The sequence below is a fragment of the Poecilia formosa genome, unplaced genomic scaffold (assembly GCF_000485575.1).
Source record: "Poecilia formosa unplaced genomic scaffold, Poecilia_formosa-5.1.2 Scaffold79, whole genome shotgun sequence".
Lineage (NCBI taxonomy): Eukaryota > Metazoa > Chordata > Actinopteri > Cyprinodontiformes > Poeciliidae > Poecilia > Poecilia formosa.
In genome coordinates this window covers 2243249-2260073 of record NW_006800018.1, presented here as the reverse complement: position 1 = coordinate 2260073, position 16825 = coordinate 2243249, and the positions used below count along the sequence as shown (strand labels likewise).

At 47.9% G+C, this 16825-nt stretch overlaps 4 protein-coding genes across 5 annotated transcripts in view; all 4 read left to right on the top strand.

The window, feature by feature from the left end:
• Nucleotides 1-1889, top strand: part of csf1rb (colony stimulating factor 1 receptor, b) — a 17205-nt gene extending 15316 nt beyond the window's left edge. The window contains exons 20-22 of the mRNA XM_007556505.2: nucleotides 1009-1135; nucleotides 1219-1342; nucleotides 1416-1889. Coding sequence (XP_007556567.1) covers nucleotides 1009-1135; nucleotides 1219-1342; nucleotides 1416-1483 — 319 coding nt within the window. The 3' untranslated portion in view covers nucleotides 1484-1889. The remainder of the gene's footprint in view (nucleotides 1-1008; nucleotides 1136-1218; nucleotides 1343-1415) is intronic.
• ttc1 (tetratricopeptide repeat domain 1) lies at nucleotides 380-16825 on the top strand. 2 transcript variants are annotated; one of them, XM_016673598.1, is made up of 9 exons: nucleotides 380-390; nucleotides 10780-10782; nucleotides 14497-14978; nucleotides 15174-15234; nucleotides 15321-15433; nucleotides 15903-15939; nucleotides 16017-16165; nucleotides 16372-16426; nucleotides 16498-16820. In XM_016673598.1, the coding sequence occupies exons 3-9, from the start codon at nucleotides 14682-14684 to the stop codon at nucleotides 16635-16637; spliced, it is 852 nt and encodes a 283-aa protein (XP_016529084.1). In that variant the 5' UTR covers nucleotides 380-390; nucleotides 10780-10782; nucleotides 14497-14681; the 3' UTR covers nucleotides 16638-16820. The 2 variants fall into 2 exon arrangements, with proteins under 2 accessions (XP_016529084.1, XP_007556565.1); XM_007556503.2 differs by lacking the exons at nucleotides 380-390; nucleotides 10780-10782 and adding an exon at nucleotides 14286-14373 and having other exon boundaries at nucleotides 14675-14978; nucleotides 16498-16825.
• Nucleotides 4121-5323, top strand: LOC107836728 (enteropeptidase-like). The gene is made up of 4 exons (XM_016673565.1): nucleotides 4121-4132; nucleotides 4738-4862; nucleotides 4932-5056; nucleotides 5228-5323. Exons 2-4 carry the CDS (start codon nucleotides 4751-4753, stop codon nucleotides 5321-5323), a joined length of 333 nt encoding a protein of 110 aa, XP_016529051.1. The 5' UTR covers nucleotides 4121-4132; nucleotides 4738-4750.
• Nucleotides 6129-13138, top strand: tmprss15 (transmembrane serine protease 15; the record flags this gene model as incomplete). The annotated part of the gene is made up of 24 exons (XM_016673564.1): nucleotides 6129-6291; nucleotides 6922-7077; nucleotides 7984-8103; nucleotides 8372-8477; nucleotides 8557-8666; nucleotides 8753-8893; nucleotides 8973-9122; nucleotides 9193-9298; nucleotides 9373-9529; nucleotides 9605-9746; nucleotides 10153-10242; nucleotides 10321-10446; nucleotides 10526-10669; nucleotides 10741-10851; nucleotides 11047-11170; nucleotides 11236-11343; nucleotides 11411-11460; nucleotides 11528-11632; nucleotides 11711-11855; nucleotides 11942-12123; nucleotides 12327-12422; nucleotides 12500-12639; nucleotides 12811-12865; nucleotides 12950-13138. Coding segments are annotated over 24 exons (2973 nt in total), but the record flags the coding sequence as incomplete, so codon positions are not given.

Genomic DNA, 16825 nt, shown 5'->3' with positions numbered 1-16825 from the left:
AACGGAGGGGATGGAGTCTTCCAGGTTGAATTTTCGCTATTAGCTCCATTTCACCTATTTTCCTAAGAATTTCCATGGCAAAAGTTCTAGCAGGTAAACCAAAACCTGCATGAAGAAGGGAAATGTAGTTCCTCCAACCCCGGTCCTCCAGCTCTACTGACCGGCAATACAACTTTATTTATAAAGCATTCAGAACAACAACAGCGTTGGCCAAAGTGCTGCACATTAAAACAGTTAAGAGATTAAAGCCAACACCTCAAACTGAGTCAAAAGCCAAAGAAAACGATGTAAAAAGAGGAAATGAATCAGAGTGGTAGGTTTAGGGTTCTGCAGTCACAAGCTTTTCTTTTGCATCTTGAAGCTGCAGTGAAGAAACGCTCGAACTCACTGGTGAAAACTGCCCAAGAGAAGGTCTGACCTTGTAGACGCCCACAGCTCCATCCCAGGGCAGCTTTGGGTTTGGAAAGTCCAGTCCTTCTGGTTTCAGAGGCTGAGCCGTGATGGGAGCCAACCTACATCTCCAGAGCGGCTCCTTTACTGTCAGCCAGCTGCATTTGCTGACTGCAAGGCCACATCTCAGACCCTGGCTTCTTCTGCCACCTACCTGGGGCCGCTGGACCCCCAGGACCCGGTCTGCTGGAGGAGTCATGGTCCACCAGTAGGGTTGCCACCATTCAGAAATTGCACAATATCGCAACAACAACACCATGAGTCAAACAATGACTGGGGCAGCCTACTCTATAAAGTACTCGGGGACCATTTTTTTAATTACTATTATTATTACACATCCACATTTGTAAAATACGGAACAAACCGTGTCCCGTATCAGTTCAATACGGAACACTACATTTAACAGCCAATTATGGGACGGTTCCGTATTTTAAAGGGACGGGTGGCAGCCCTATCCACTAGCTTACTGTGTTTTCCTCCCACTGAGCCATGAGCCAGGGCCAGTCGTTCAGGCGGTAACTCTGTGCAGGAAACGTAACGAAGCTGATTTCCTTTCAGGTATCACCTGATGAAGCTCTGCTGGAGTCTGGAGCCCACCCACAGACCCACCTTTAAAACCATTGGTCAGCTCATCGAAAGGCTCCTCCCCTTGACCAGCGACATGTTGCCGCGTCACAGTGACCAGGTGAGGAAGCTGAGGGTTATCTAAGTCCTCGGCGTTATCCGACAGGCTGTGGCTTCATTGTTCCACTCTTCTTCTCTCCTCAGGTGATGTATGAAAACATTGATGAATGCAGAGCAGAAGAAGAGGATGATGATGATGATGATGATGATGATGATGATGATGATGAGGTCCAAGGTGGAATACTGAAGAGAAAAGAAGAAGAGCAAGGTAAGATTTCCTAAAGCTGTTTGCATCTTTTGTAAAACTGATGTGGCTTCACTTCCTGTTCTCCTGCTAACAGATCGCCATGACGACGGTGAAGGAGAGGAGAGGGAGCTGACGATGAACAACATCTACCAGCTCTCCTGATCCTCTCTTCTGACCGGTTGCCATGAACTCATATTGAGTTCATCTCATCTCCACACATCAGCAGCTCCTCTCTGCTCTCAGACTCTCCTAGAGACTAAAGCCAAAAAAGGAACGAGTTGCCGTTAAGCCAGCCTGGTCCTGTCGGATCTACTCTACAAACTCTGGATTTCCAACCATTTGAAGGTTGAGAGGGTTTCAACCTGCAACCTGATCTGATCCTCTCCTCCAGATCTTCCCTTCACTCCTTCAGACTGAAGCCGATCTGCCAGGCTGGTTTCCAACCCAAAGGTTAGAAATCCAGAACGCAGCCCTGAGGCTCCCCAACCAGGTTTGGTCACTGGGTGGGGTCACCACCTGGAGTCACCAGATGGGGTCAGCAGCTGGGGTCACCAGACCATCCGTCCAACTAGGGGTTGCACCAATTAGTCGACTAGTCGACTAGTCGATTCTTTTCTCTGCAATGACTTTTTTCTGGGCCAGTCGACTAATCGCAATCACTTGACAAAACAGATTTTTCCAAGGAAATGAAAGAAGGTGGACTAGGTGAGTTCGACAGAAAGTTCAAATTGTATAAAAATGTAAATAATTTAACAAAGTGAAACTGTAAATTACGTCACAGGCTACCGCAATAGGGGCGTTGCGCGGCACAGTGGTTAGCGCGGCGGCCCGCATACAGAGACTTTAGCCCGCGGTAGTCAGGAGTCCGACTCCCGTCCTCCATTCGCTGGGCCCAGGCCCCGCTCCGCTCTCTCCGTCCCCTTACAGTCAGATTGCTGTCAAATAAAGTAGTGCCGAAAAAATCCTAAAAAGACTACCGGAGTAATGTGCGACAACGCGTCATGATGTCAGGCTTTTTGATCCATCCAACTGATCAGCGTATCTTGTAAAGAAAAGGTTTGACTACATCTGGAAACTAAGTCCAAGCTTCATCCTGAGGATCTGATAGAGGCGATGTCTGCCGCCGTCTGCATGTCAGTTCAGAGAGCCGCTGCTGATCAGCGGAGCATCGGGAGGAGGAGCAGCAGGAAGCAGTTGAATTCAACTGTAACCAAACGGGATCCGTTCATAATAAATTTGGTTTGTGATGTTCCAAAAGCACCATTGTGGTCAGTATGATAATTTGACTCCTAAATGTGCAGCTATCCAGAGATCATCAGCATCAGTCGGTGTTTGGAAAAAAAAAAACAAAAGTCAGACCCGACTTGAGCTTTACTCCGCCGCTCACGAAGAATGATCGTTTATTGCTCTTTTAATTCCTCATAACAGACTGAGTAAACGCGGGAGGCGGGTCAATATTAGCCGTGAATTTAGCTGATAAAGCCTCCAAGTAGTTGTGAAGCGGTTTGCGCTTACGTCACTATGACGTCACCGCGACTAGTCGACATTGACTCGACTATTATCATGATGTAGTCGACCTTAAAAAATATGTAGTCGTTCAACCCCTACGTTCAACACGTTTCCTCATCTGATTTCGGTGATTTCCTCCTCTTCAGGTTTGTCAGTTTTGGACGTTAAGCGTTTTTCTTCTCTGAAACGTGTTCAGTGTTGTTCGATAAATTCATGTTTGTGATATTTGAATCATGTGTCATAAAGCAAAAAGGAAGTGCTCTTCAGAATAACAGTCTGGGCTTTATGGAATAAACTCAGAAACAAACTGTTGTGTCTCAACTTGTTTTATTTTCTGAACTTCTATGCTTCATATAAAAATGTTTGTGATGCACGGAAGGTCCATTTTGGACCAGTACCGGTAACATATGAGGTTCTGGATCAGAGATTCTGAAGGTTTTATATGAACAGCTGACACTGGTACCGGGCTGGACTGGCTGACTGTTAGAACCATCACTCTGGAGCCCCAGTTGGTTCTGCTGCTGTGGGTTTGGATCTCTGTGACCTGTTCAGGTGGGTCGTCTCCTGCCGAAATGTTCTGGTGACCCGCCATGTTCTGACCTGACCTGATGGAGCAGATTCTGCAGGTGAGCCCTCAGGTGTGTCTGGGTGACAGGTAATGATCAATAAGCAGATCATGAGAAAAACAGCCGATAATCAGCAGCTGTCAGCTTTATCAGGTTTATTTCTCATCAGTCACGCAGCGGCGCCACAGGTGAGCGTCCAGCTGCGCGGCCAGGTGTGGGTGGGACCTGATTGGCTGACAGCTTTACAGGTGCTGGACTTTAGATTGAGATAAACCAACAGCAGCTGCTGACGTCAGCTCAACTGCAAGCTGACCCCGGCAGAGGTCACGCTTCCCCAGTGGGGGTCTTTAAGCAGCATGCTAGCAGCAACAAGCTGAAAACATGTGATGCTGGTCATGAATGACTCTGCAGAACCGGAACTGGGCCAATGGAGCCGACCCGCCGCTGGCTCCTCCGTTATCAGCTGCATTGATTTCTGGTGAGTCAGGGATCGATATAAAAGATCTGATCGGAGGATCGGATCAGAACCTCTTCCTCCTCTCAGCAGGACCAGGAGCTGAACGGAGCGCTGCAGGTAACTGGTTCTGGTTCTGGTTCTGATTCTGATTCTGGGTCGGATAAAACGGTCTTTAATCTAAAAATGTTCTTCTTTAATATTTCAGGTTTGATTTCTTGGCTCTTAAAATAAAATAATTTAATGTTTTACATTTTAGGTTTTATCAGAGAAAGTTTTCAGGTATTTTGTTTTAAGATGTTTTAATCTGTTTTTATAGAAATTATAAACTTATCCTTCCATACTGAGAAAACCCAAATAAATATACACAAATTAATAATTTCTCCTTATTTTGGGCTGTTTCAGACCAGAATAATAATTTCAAAGTAATTAATGATTGGATCATTTTACGTTGTATTTGTGTAGCTTTAGCCAGAGAACATACTGGGAGAAATCGGCCGGTTCATTTCTGGCTAAATTCTGGTTGCTTTGAATATTTCAAAGTGCAAATTGTTCCAATATAAGAAACAACATGATTCTTATCCAACCTTATGAACTGAACTTAATTCAGCTTAACTGAACTGATTCTGTCTGAACTGAACTGATTCAATCTGACCTGAACTGATTCAGTGTGAACTGATTCTATCTGAACTGATACTATCTCAAGTGAACTGATTCTATCTGACCTGAACTGATTCAATGTGAACTGAACTGATTTCTCTCTGAACTGATTTTATCTGAACCGATTCTACCCCAATTGAGCAGATTCTATCTGAACTGATCATATATGAACTGATTTTACCTGAACTGAATTGATTCAATCTGAAGTGAACTGATTCTTTTTGAAGTGAACTGTTGAGGATGTCTCGCCGCCTGTCCTCTGTGGAGGTCGTCCTCTTCGTTGTCTCATCCCTCCTCTTCCTCTGCTGCGGTGGCCTCTGTGTCGTTTCTTGGCTCAGCCTGACTTCTGAAGGTAAGTGTTCCGGTTTCGCTCATGTGACGGCAGGTTCAGCGCTGATGATGCCATCAACGATGCGTCCAGGTGCAGATGAAGCCGCGCAGCTGTCGGGTCGGTTGGTGATCACAGAAGGAGTCGAATTTTCTGAGGAGCTCCGAAACTCCAGTAGTCACCGGTTCAAATCCCTGGCCTTTGATATTCAGCAGCTGGTGAGGCTTTTATTTTGAAGGGTCACCTTAACACTTACCAGGGGCTTTTATTCTGAAATCCTGGAGACAGCATCCTGTTATAAAGTTGGCTTTTAATATAAAAACCAGGAAGTTTTGTTCAGCTTCAGGAGACGTAAACTGACAGCAGTGTGGCCTCTGATTGGTCGGCAGGTTTATGAGGCGTTCAGCATCAGCGACCTGTGGCGGTTCTACCAGTTCTGTTGGGTCCAAGACTTCAGGTCAGACTTACGATCAATCACTGACTAGTCACTGATCAATCAGTCAATCACTGATCAATCAATCACTGATCAATCAGCCAATCATTGATCAATCACTGATCAATAAATGAACCAACTTCTAATTTTTATGTATATAATGTTTTAAACAGGAACAGATGGAAACAATCTGTTCAGTTTCAGCAGAGTAAAATCTCGCATTTACATCAAGCTAACCAAACTAAGCAGCATGGCAGTGTTTCCATGGTGACTGCAGGAAGCGGTCCAACAGATGGCGGGTCTTCCCCGAAGTGATGAGCTGTAAAACAGAGAAATAATTCATGGCAGGAAATCATTTCCAGCTTGGGCTTAGACATCAGAGCAGAAAGAAATACACAATTCACAACATGAGGAACCTCAAAATACTATTTAATACATGAAAATAACATTTAATACACGACAATGCCATTTAATACCACAGTAGAAAACATAATTTTGGATAATCTTGGAAAGTCAAAGCATCTGAAGAATAAAACCCAGCAGAGAGACGAGTGCAGCCAGGAGGTTTGTGGGTTTTGTAGTCCATATTTGTAGCTATGGGCTCCAGGTTTCCAGCAACAGGTGAACAGGTACACATGGCCAAAACTATGGCATCATCAAGATAAATGTTTGAAACTAATCTGACCTCATTTTGAGGGAAACTTGAACATTTTTAGTTTGAATTTCTGACACACCCACAGAATGAATCCAGAATAATTTCAGCTGCTCATCAGAAAGAGATTAAAACAGGAAATGCTGAACTGGACAAATTCATTGATCATTGATTGTTTCATTCACTGTGATTATTAATCATCTGGTGTTTGGTTCTGACCTCCAGTCCTGGCAGCGTGGTGGTGACCTTTGAACTGAGGTTCAGTAAGCTGATTGACACTAAAGAGGTGGAGCAGCAGCTGAGGGCGGGGCTTCAGGTGGCTGGGGGTGGGGCCTTGGTGATTGACATCAACAGCATCCAGATTACAGGTAAGTCTGTGATGTCACATCCTGATCAGGGGTCAGGAGACACGGCAGTTTTCTGACCCCTGAGACTGCCGTGATGTCATATCCTGATCAGGGGTCAGGATGTGACATCACAACATGAGCAGAACATTGGATTAGATTAGATTAGATTAGATTAGATTAGATTAGATTAGATGTAATCTGGCCATTCAGAAAGAAACACTCAGCTGATGTCCACCATGAGTTGATCCAGCGGCGGACCAAGCTGAAAGCAAAAAGTAGGAACCAGAACCGGAACCAGACCGGTAACAACCAGATGATCCAGCCAGGAGGGGATGAAAACAAGAAGCTTTTAAACTGGGGGAACTGGAAACCAGTGAAGCTTTCTGGAGCTCCCAGTCGATCTGAAAGATTATTAAACAAACCAGAGTTGATCTGGTTTTTCTAGATCTGGACTGGACCGGGTTTGGAAGAGGACGGATGGACTCTGAATCAGATCAATAATTATCAATAGTTATCAATAAGGATCCTTATTGATTGTTATTGATGAATGTTGAGCAAAAGGCAGTTAACCCAGTCAGGCTTAATTGGATAATCTCTGTTAATCCGGTTTCACTTCTTTCAACCAACCGGCAGCTCTCTGTGTTCCTGCAGAGAAACTTGAGAAGACAACACCTACAGCAACCAGCAACAAGCCTGCAACAACCAGCAAAAAGCCTGCAACAACCAGCAACAAGCCTGCAACAACCAGCAACAAGCCTACAACAACCAGCAACAAGCCTGCAACAACCAGCAACAAGCCTGCAGCAGGTCAGTTTTCCTCCAGGCAGAAGTTCAGTGCAGAGTAACCAGGTTCTGGTTAAAAGTCGACCTGCAGGTTCTGGACATTCTAACACTGACTGATCCATCTGATCCTGTCTCCACTTTCTATGAGCTCTCCTCAGATCAAGGTCCGATCAGGTTCAGAACCTGAGTGGGTTCAATCAAACTCAAAAACTCGTTTGGGTTTATTGGTCCGAGTGTTTAGCTGTGTTTCCTTTAACCATAAAGTAGCACAAATAGCAATTAACATAGGGTTCTTTCTATCATGACCCAAAGCTCATGACCCATAGATGAGGGTAGGAACATATATTTAAATGTAAATCAAGGGCTTCACTATTTGACTCAGCTCTCTCTTCACTATGATGGACCGGTACAGTGCCCTCTTCACTGTAGACGCTTCGTCAATCCATCTGTCAATCTCCTGCTCCATTTTTCCCTTATTCATGAATCCAGAGATACTTAAACTCCTGCACTTGGGGCAGGAGAAGGCACTCTACCCTTTTCCGGCTTTTTGGCTTCAGGGTGGGGCCCTGGTGACCCGCGTCCAGGCAAGGGTACACTGATTCCAGAGGTTTTATTCGTCATAAGGGGTCTTTGGGCTGCGCTTTGTCTGGTTCCTCCCCCTGTAAGCCTTGAATGATCCTACCAGGGGCATGAAGCCCCAGACAGCATAGCACAGGGATCACAGGGACACTCAAATCCCTCAACCACGATAAGGTGGCAGCCCACAGACAGGTGGACACAGATCAGAAACAGAAAAATTGAAGGGGGTTAATAGGAGGAGACAATGGTTCCGATTGGGTTTTGATCGTTCTGGTCAGGTTCTGATTGGGTTCTGATTAGAACCTGACTGGGTTCTGATGGTTCTGTCTCTAATGGGTCTGTGTTTTGCAGTGACGTGTCCTCCTGGTCAGACTGCGTGTTCTGACGGGTCCGGTTGTGTTCCAAGCAACTGGTTCTGTGATGGAGTCCCCGACTGTTTGGATTCGTCTGATGAATCTCCCTTCTCCTGCGGTCAGTGAAGAATCCCAAAGGGCAAATAAACCAATCAAAGCAGTGCATTTTTTAACCAAGAGGGGCGGGGTTTATTTGGGGATGGTCATATTGCATTCAAGGACCTGTTAACTGCTAGGCACTCTCTCAGATAACAACAGGCTGCTGTGATTGGTTGATTTGCCCTGAAGGGTTTTGGGTTTTGGCAAGAATGTGATGCATTAGTTTCTGGAAATCAAAGGTGTTCTGGTCATGAAGGACTGTGATGTCTCTTCCTGTGTCTCCATAGCAACGCCATGTGATGGAAAGTTTGTGTTGGAGGGGCCGAGCGGATCCTTCAGGTCGTCGCAGTCTGACGCCTACAACAACAACGTCTTCTGCCGTTGGATCATCAGGTCAAAACACGGTTCTGAAGGTTCTTCCTCACCCGGTTTCCTCTTTAGGTCCAATGTTTTCCTGTTGCGATGTGTTCAGGGTGAACAGGGGACTTTCGGCCCAGGTAACCTTCCAGCAGTTTGAGACGGAGGCGAACATCGACGTCCTGAGGCTGTACGAAGGAGTCGGACCCAACAAGGTTCTAGCAGGTCAGAACTTCTCGGTTCTAGAGGACCCTGAATGCCTCACGGTGTGTCCAACACATTTAACTTACAATTGGTGATTTTATTGGTAGCTGAGCTCTCAGGCTCCGCCCCCCCTGGTACCGTGTGGCTGCTGACCGACCAATCAACAGTGGAGTTTACATCGGACAGCTTCAACAGTCTGCCGGGCTTCAGAGCATCTTTCAGAGCTGCCGATACTGCTGGGCTGTCCAGTAAGAACCGGGTCGGGTCAGAACCCCATCCTACAGTCAGAACAGGGCTGGGTCAGAACTGGCTGCTTTCTGGTTCCAGACCCGGAGAAGCTCAGCTGTAGCTTCGAAGACGGAGTGTGTTTCTGGAGGCAGCAGCAGGACGATGAAGGAGACTGGATCAGAACCAGTGGCCCCACTTTCCCCTCATCAACAGGTCCAAATTCTGATCACACCATGGGGAACAGCTCAGGTGAGTGGACCAGTTCATTTGAATGGACCCTTTAGAGCGGTTCTGGCGGGTGAACACTGATCTCTGATAGGCTTCTACCTGGTCACCCCTATGAGTCCTGGCCAATGGGAGAAGAGATTCTGGCTGCAGAGCCTCCCTCTGACTCCGTCCCCTCACCCCACCTGCCTGAGCTTCTGGTAAACAACAAACATGTGAAGATCTGCTGTTTGATGCTGGGTACCAGGTGTGTGAGCATGTCACCTGTCTGCAGGTATCATATGTTTGGTGTGGACGTCCATCGTCTCAGAGTCGTCCTTCGTCCCTCACTGCCAGACGCTGATGCCATCGTGCTGTTCCAGAAAGACGGTAACTATGGTGACACCTGGAACTACGGACAGGTGACCCTAAACCTGACCTCAGACGCCATGGTCAGTGACATCACCAGGCAGTCCACATCCCAGACAGTGTCAGAGGTCACCTGACTGATCAAGCGGCCTGTGCAGGTGGAGTTCGAAGCTCTGAAGAAAGGAGGCATGTGGAATGACATCGCTCTGGATGACATCACACTGACACCTGAGCCCTGTGGCCCTGCCCCTCCGGAGCCAACCAATGTCCCACCTCCCACCACTATAGCACCCATACCACGTGAGTCAGCCATGCCCCCACACTACCTACACATCAGGTCACACTCCCACGCTAGCTAAAGATCAGGTCACACCCCTACACTAGCTAACGATCAGGTCACACCCCTACGCTAGCTAAACATCAGGTCATGCCCCCAGGCTAGGTAAAAATCAGTCATGCCCCCATTCTGGGTAAATATCAGGCCATGCCCCCAGCCTAGGTAAACATCAGGTCACACCCCCATGCTAGATAGACATAGGCCACAGCCCCACATTGGGTAAACATCAGGCCACGCCTCCATGCTGGGTAAACATTTATAATCTATAATCTATAATCTAGTTGAACTCCAGTCAATTAGAATTCTGTACCTGAGGAAGGCCATGTTCATACCTGTACCTGACCCCGTCCTTTTCTCTGATTGGTTCAGCTGACTGTGGTGGACCTTTTGATCTCTGGGAGTCTAATTCCACCTTTAGCTCTCCAAACTACCCCCATTCCTATGGAAACATGGCCAACTGTGAGTACATCTGTGTTTCTATCTGTGTTTCCGAGCCTCGTCTACCTGCTAACCTCACCTGTCTGCTCACCTCTGCAGGTTTGTGGACCCTGCATGCGTCAGCAGGTCAGAACATTCAGCTCCACTTCCTGGACTTTGATGTGGAGGCAACCTATGACATGGTGGAGGTGCGGGACGGGACGGGGTCTAACTCCACCTTACTGGGTAGGCTCCAAGTTCACCTGTACCGAGTCTCCAGGTGGGTTTGCTCTGACTCAGGTGACCTGTTACTGTTTCCTCCCAGCTGTCCTCACTGGCAGCGCTGGCCCTGCCCACGACCTGTTCTCCACGTCCAATCAGATGATGGTACGGTTCTTCACAGACAGCAGTGGTGACGGCCGAGGATTCAAAGCCAACTTCACCTGTGGGGTGGCACTGGGGTCTCCAGGTGAGAGCGGGCCTCAGAGGTCCAGAATCTGGCCCGGCTGGAGGCCCTGATCACCGTCTGCTTGTGAACAGCTCCGTGTGCAGTGGCTCAGTTCCAGTGTCAGACGGGAGCCTGTATCCCTGGCAACAGCCAATGTGATGGCGCACTGGACTGTCCCGACGGTTCTGATGAAGCCGACTGCGGTACGTAACCGGGTCAGAACGGGAAGGGGTCGGGTCCAGGGAATCCCAAAACTGAGCCTCGGACCTGGTTCCAGTAGGATTGGGTAGAAGATCTGGTAGGAATCAGAACATCCCCCAGGCCCCACTCCCTAATTTCAGGTGTTGGCACAAACAGGAACTGATGCGTTAACCCCTCCCCACCTGTTGCTGTGTCAGTCAAGCTGCAGGTAAACGGCTCCAGGCGGCTCCGGGTCCAGATAGGCTCCACTCCGCACACCGTGTGTTCTAACGGCTGGACCTCTCACCTGTCGGACTTCACCTGTCGGTACCTGGGACACAGGTACTCCTGATCTGCAGACAGGTCCGGTGGAACCAGAACCAGTTCTGAGTTCTGACTGCTTCCAGGTCCGGAGACGCATCTCTGCTACCAGCTCTGCCTCAGGACTCTCCGTTCGTATACATCAGCCTGACCAGAACCAGAACCGGTAACGGGTCACTGGAAACCAACGTGAGGTAAGCAGAAGCAGAACCAGATCTGGTTCAGAGGAATCTGCTGACCTCTGACCTATGACCTCCACAGTGAGACATGCAGCAGCGGGGAGGTGGTGTCTCTGAACTGCACCAACCAGCGTGAGTAAAGCCGAACCTGAAGCAGAGAAACGCTGTAGCCTGAGGCACTGACTGCTGCTGTTCACAGCCTGTGGGCGCCGGCAGGTAACCTGGGACCAATCAGAGGCCAACACACTGGACCAATCAGAGGGCCCCACAATGGACCAATCAGAGAGCAGAGGACCTGCAGATGGTGAGAACATGGATTCTGGGTTTAACCTCTACTTGACCTTGTCGGTGTCGTTGGGTTCAGTCTAACTGTTGCTGCCAGGTGAGCACAGAGTGGTGGGCGGAGTCAATGCAGCGAAGGGGGCGTGGCCTTGGATGGTGTCTCTGCATTGGAGGGGTCGCCATGTCTGCGGCGCCTCGTTGATCGGTAGCGACTGGCTGCTGACGGCGGCACACTGCGTCTATGGGTGAGAGACGCGGCTGAGGCTAGCAGCAGGTGAACCACTGGCCTGCAGGTGGCGCCATGTCCCGTGTTCTTCTTCTCTATCTACAGGAAGAATCTCCACCTGGAGTCCTGGTCGGCTGTCCTGGGGCTGCACGCTCAGTCACAGATATACGCTGCGGAGGTTCAGACCAGACTAGTCGATCAGATCATCATCCACAGAGAATACAACCGGCTGACCAAACACGGCGACATCGCCATGATGCGTCTGCAGCAGCCAATCAACTTCACCCGTGAGTTACACATCAGAGTCCAAGTTCCCTCACCTGACACCTCCATATGACTGTAGACGTAGAGCTACAGCGCTCTGTAAACCCAGAGCTCTGTCAACCCAGACAGAGCCCTGACTGTTTTTACCATCAGCCAAACAGACAAGACTCAGGGTTTGCCATGAGTCTTATCTGTCAGGCTGATGGTGGCCCTTGGTGTGTTGCAGAGTGGGTTCAGCCTGTGTGTTTGGCTGCTGAAGGTCAGAATTTCGCTGCAGGAAGGAGATGCTTCATTGCCGGCTGGGGCCGAGAAGCAGAAGCAGGTTAGAGGCGCAAACGGCCAGCAGTTCTCACCTGTTACAACCCCCTCCTTTAACTATCTCACCTGTTTGAGTTGCAGGTTCTCTTCCTGACGTCCTCCAGGAGGCGACGCTTCCTCTTTTGGAGCAGGCTGAGTGCCAGCTCCTCCTACCTGAGTACACAATCACCTCTAGCATTCTGTGTGCCGGTTACCCTGAGGGCGGAGTTGATAGCTGCCAGGTAACTGCTCACCTGGTCTTACCTGGACATTCAGTGCAGAATCACCACAAGTTAAACTAGTTCAGGAAGCTGGTCCAATGACTGACTGAGGGTCAGAAATGATCTGACAGCTGATTGGTCAGAGATCGTTCCAGCTTTTCACTGAACTGGGAATATTCTGTCTCTTTGCAGGGAGACTCTGGAGGTCCACTGATGTGTGAGGAGGACGGACACTGGACTCAGATTGGTTAGTCTCTCTCTCTCTCTCTCTCTCCCTCTCTCTCTGTCTTTCTCTGTAACTTGCTCTCTGATCTCCGGTGGCTCCTGACAGGTGTGATCTCATTCGGCGTTGGCTGTGCACGACCCCAGAAACCTGGAGGCTACGCCCGAGTGTCAGCCTTCGCCTCCTGGATTGCTCAGACCAGACGCTCTTCCTCTTCTTCTTCCTCTTCCTCCTCCTCATCTTCCTCTCCGTAACATGGAGGACTCGGGGGAAGTTTCTTGATCAGAGCAGTAAAGTTTTGAAATGTGATTAAATCTCAAAAATGTAATTGAAAGAAATAAAAATGTGTTGATATCTTTTGAGTTGAGTTCTGATTTCTGACCTGGTCGTAACAGCTGACAGCACCAGGTTTCCTTCCTGGTTTCCCTGGGTTTCCATGGTAAAAGGTGGACTGGTGGAGAATCTGAGCTAAAATGGAAGCTGATTGGACCTGCTTCAGATAGTAATCATTTCCTGTTTATTAATATGCTTCATGGAAGCTCCGCCCACTGTGGGAGTGTGGCCAGGTGCGACATCATCATCTATGATGGGAAACTCTGGTTCAGTTAACTGCCGATTATTTCCACAGAGCTTCAGCCATGATGGAAACATTCACCGCAGCATGATGATGCCATTGGTTATGCTGCATCATGGACCTGTTATGACCCGGTCCAGACCAGAAGCTTCAATAATCAATCAATCAATCCATAAATCTTTATTTATACTTCACACACCCAGAGAGACCAAAGTTCTCTACAAGACAATAAAATAAAACGTGACCAATAAAACTCTTACAATAAATAAACAAATAAATGGATCACTAAAGATCAGAACATCCTGATCATTTTAGATAATCTGGATTATGAAAGAAAAGAGGTTTGAAAACCAGGAATTGATGTGTTTTCAGTCACTAAAAGCAGGAAATATCGGTGAATTGGAAAACTAAAAAAGCTGTTAATCAGATCAGGCTACACTTAAACAACATGATGTTCTGTTTCTGTTTGCTTTATATAGACATGAACTGAAACAAGCAGCGGTCTGAGTGTTGAAAACTTAAAAACCAGAATTAAAACCTAAAATCAAATCAGAAGCATCCAGGCAGGTATATACTTAAATTAAATATTTAATTTACTACGTGTGCATCAGGTAAATTTAGATAGTAAAAATATTCACATTTTAGTTTGTTTTTTTGGAAGACAAAGATAATTAATAAAATATGATAATGTTTGTAGCCCTGCTGGACTGGCAACCTGTCCAGAGTGACCCTACCTCTCGCTTGGTGACCTCTGGAGACAGACACCAGCTGACCCCTTGACCCCACTGGGATAAAGGGGGGAAGAAAATGGATGGATGGATGGATAATGTTTGTATAAATTCATGTCAGTAGGTGGCGGTAATTACCATTACGTTTCTTGCCAATAAAAAATAAATCAAGAAGAAGAAGAACCCGGAAGTGACGTCAGCCTACCCGGCTGTCTGTGAGGTGTTTTCAGGTGAGACGGCGTGAAATCATCTGCTTTTAATATTTAATCGTTTAACTTGTTGAGAGACGTTATGATGACGTCACTCTGATCCGGATCGCTTCAGCCCACTGACGTCACAGGGTGGCTTTTCAGTAACAGCTAGCTCAGCAGCTAACTGTTAGCGTGTAGCTGATCTAAGATCTCCGACCTGCTGTATCACGTGATCACGCTCAGGATGATGAAGACGATGATAATGGAGGTTTAAACTGGTTGTGGTGTCTATCTGAGGTCCAGCTGGAGGGTCAGAAGGTCAGTGAACGTCTCATTTCAGCTTCAGGATGAGCACCCGAGGAGCTCAGAGGGAGGAAGAGGAGGAAGACTTCTACGACTGTCAGGATAGCATGGAGACGAAGGAGGAAGAGAAGGAGGAAGAGCTTCCGAAAACAGACAGAATATGTGGGAGAGGAGACGCAGAGAGGGAGCGATGGACAGAGGGAGAAGGGGAGGAAGAGGACCGTCAGGAGGAAGAGGAGCGTCAGGTCCTTCAGGATTCAGATGAAGAAACGTCCAGAGTGGAGTTTGACGATGACTACCTGAGGGAGGTGGAGAAGGAGCTGACGGAGGAGGAGAAGGAGGTAACACCAGTCTCTGCTCCACGGTTCCCCATAGTTTAAACCAGTTAAACCAATTCAAGCTAGTTTACACCATTACAACCAGTTCATAACAACTTAACCAGTTTAAACCAGTTCAGGTCAGTTCACACCAGTCTTGGAGCTTTCAGGCATCAGGTTCTGGGTAGTAAATCTGAGCTCTGTGTGTTTCTGTTTCAGAGTCGTCGGCAGCAGAGCATCGCTCTGAAGGAAACGGGAAACGGCCTATTCAAAGCCGGAGGTGAGTTAAGTTCTGCCCAGGGTTCAGGTCATGATGCGTTCAGGCGCCTTGTTCCCCTCCGTGTAACTGTGTTTGTGTTCCTGCAGACTGGAAAGAGGCGGAACTAAGCTACACACAGGCCTTGGCTCTATGTCCGGTTAGCTGCAGCAGAGAGAGAGCGGTGTTGTTCTCCAACCGAGCGGCTGCCAGGCTGCACCTGGTAAGGCTAACGTTATGCTAACGCTATGCTGCTCCTGGTAAGGCTAATGAGATGCTAACGTTTTGCTACACCTGGTAAGGCTAACGTGATGCTAACGCTATGCTGCACCTGGTGAGGCTAACATGATGCTAACGCTATACTGCTCCTGGTGAGGCTAACGTGATGCTAACGTTATGCTACACCTGGTAAGGCTAACGTGATGCTGACGTTATGCTAATGCCATGCTGCTTCTGATTAGGCTAAGGTGATGCTAATGCTATGCTACTTCAATAAAGCCTGTTGGCCCCTATGTTTTTAAATATTCTAAATGTTGGTTTCTTTGAGCTTTCTTGGCTTTGTTGCTTTGCATCTAGTTTTTGATATGAGTGGACTCAGCTAACCCAACTCTCCTGTTAAATAATGTTAAGTGTATTAGCATTATGCCAACAGTTTGTACTAACAGAATGCTAACAGCTTTGTGCCTTTTCAGGAGCTGAAGGACGAGGCCATCTCAGACTGCAGCAGAGGTGAGTCATCACATTATTTTATCATCTTTTACTTTAAATAAGCTAACCAATAAGCACACTGGCTCTGGTTACCATAGCAATAGACCTGGATCCGGAGTACCTGCGGGCGCTATTGAGGAGGGCAGAGCTTTATGAGAAGTCAGAGAAGCTTGATGAAGCTCTGGAGGACTACAAAAAGGTTCTGGAGCGAGATCCGAGCCACAGCGGAGCCCGGCAGGCCTGCATGGTGAGTTCACTGACTGCTGGGACCAACGAGTGCTGAAGTCTGGTTCCGACTCCATAAGGAAAATGGGTCAATAAATTCACTGTTTCAGATTCTGTACACCAAATTTGATCCAAACCCTCAGTTAAGCTTTCAGTTTAAAGTCCTTTTGTCCCCGTCTCACCTGTGCCCACCTCACCTGTACCACCCTTCACCTGTGTGTTCCTCAGAGGCTGCCTCAGCAGATTCAGGAGCGAAACGAGAAGCTAAAGGAGGAGATGATGGGTACGTACTGCTCTTGAACGCACCGCATCTGTGCTATGAGGACCTGGTCCCTGAACGTGTCTCCTGTCCAGGTAAGCTGAAGGACCTGGGCAACCTGATCCTGCGGCCGTTCGGACTCTCCACCAGCAACTTCCAGGTCAATCAGGACCCGTCCAGCGGTTCCTACTCCATCAACTTCGTCCAGAACCCCAATAACAACCACACCGGATGATGTAATCATGACATCACAGAAACAGATTATCAAACCTATGGTTGAGGTTCCTGATTGGTTAAAGCTACAGGATACTTCAGGTACCCCAGGACATTGCATCGCCAGACTTCAGACCAATCAGGAGCTTGCTTTCTGATTACATAACCTGCTGTATCAGCTGTTAATAAAGCAAACAAGAAGTGATGCAA

What these genes read in the sequence shown, in the direction of transcription:
- LOC107836728 (XM_016673565.1), top strand. Translation starts at nt 4,751, where the DNA reads ATGTCTCGCCGCCTGTCCTCTGTGGAGGTCGTCCTCTTCGTTGTCTCA. An exon ending in GCTCAGCCTGACTTCTGAAG is followed by an intron (nt 4,863 to 4,931) that starts GTAAGTGTTCCG and finishes CGATGCGTCCAG; the next exon opens with GTGCAGATGAAGCCGCGCAG. An exon ending in CCTTTGATATTCAGCAGCTG is followed by an intron (nt 5,057 to 5,227) that starts GTGAGGCTTTTA and finishes ATTGGTCGGCAG; the next exon opens with GTTTATGAGGCGTTCAGCAT.
- ttc1 (XM_007556503.2), top strand. Translation starts at nt 14,682, where the DNA reads ATGAGCACCCGAGGAGCTCAGAGGGAGGAAGAGGAGGAAGACTTCTAC. An exon ending in CGGCTGCCAGGCTGCACCTG is followed by an intron (nt 15,434 to 15,902) that starts GTAAGGCTAACG and finishes GTGCCTTTTCAG; the next exon opens with GAGCTGAAGGACGAGGCCAT. An exon ending in CATCTCAGACTGCAGCAGAG is followed by an intron (nt 15,940 to 16,016) that starts GTGAGTCATCAC and finishes TGGTTACCATAG; the next exon opens with CAATAGACCTGGATCCGGAG.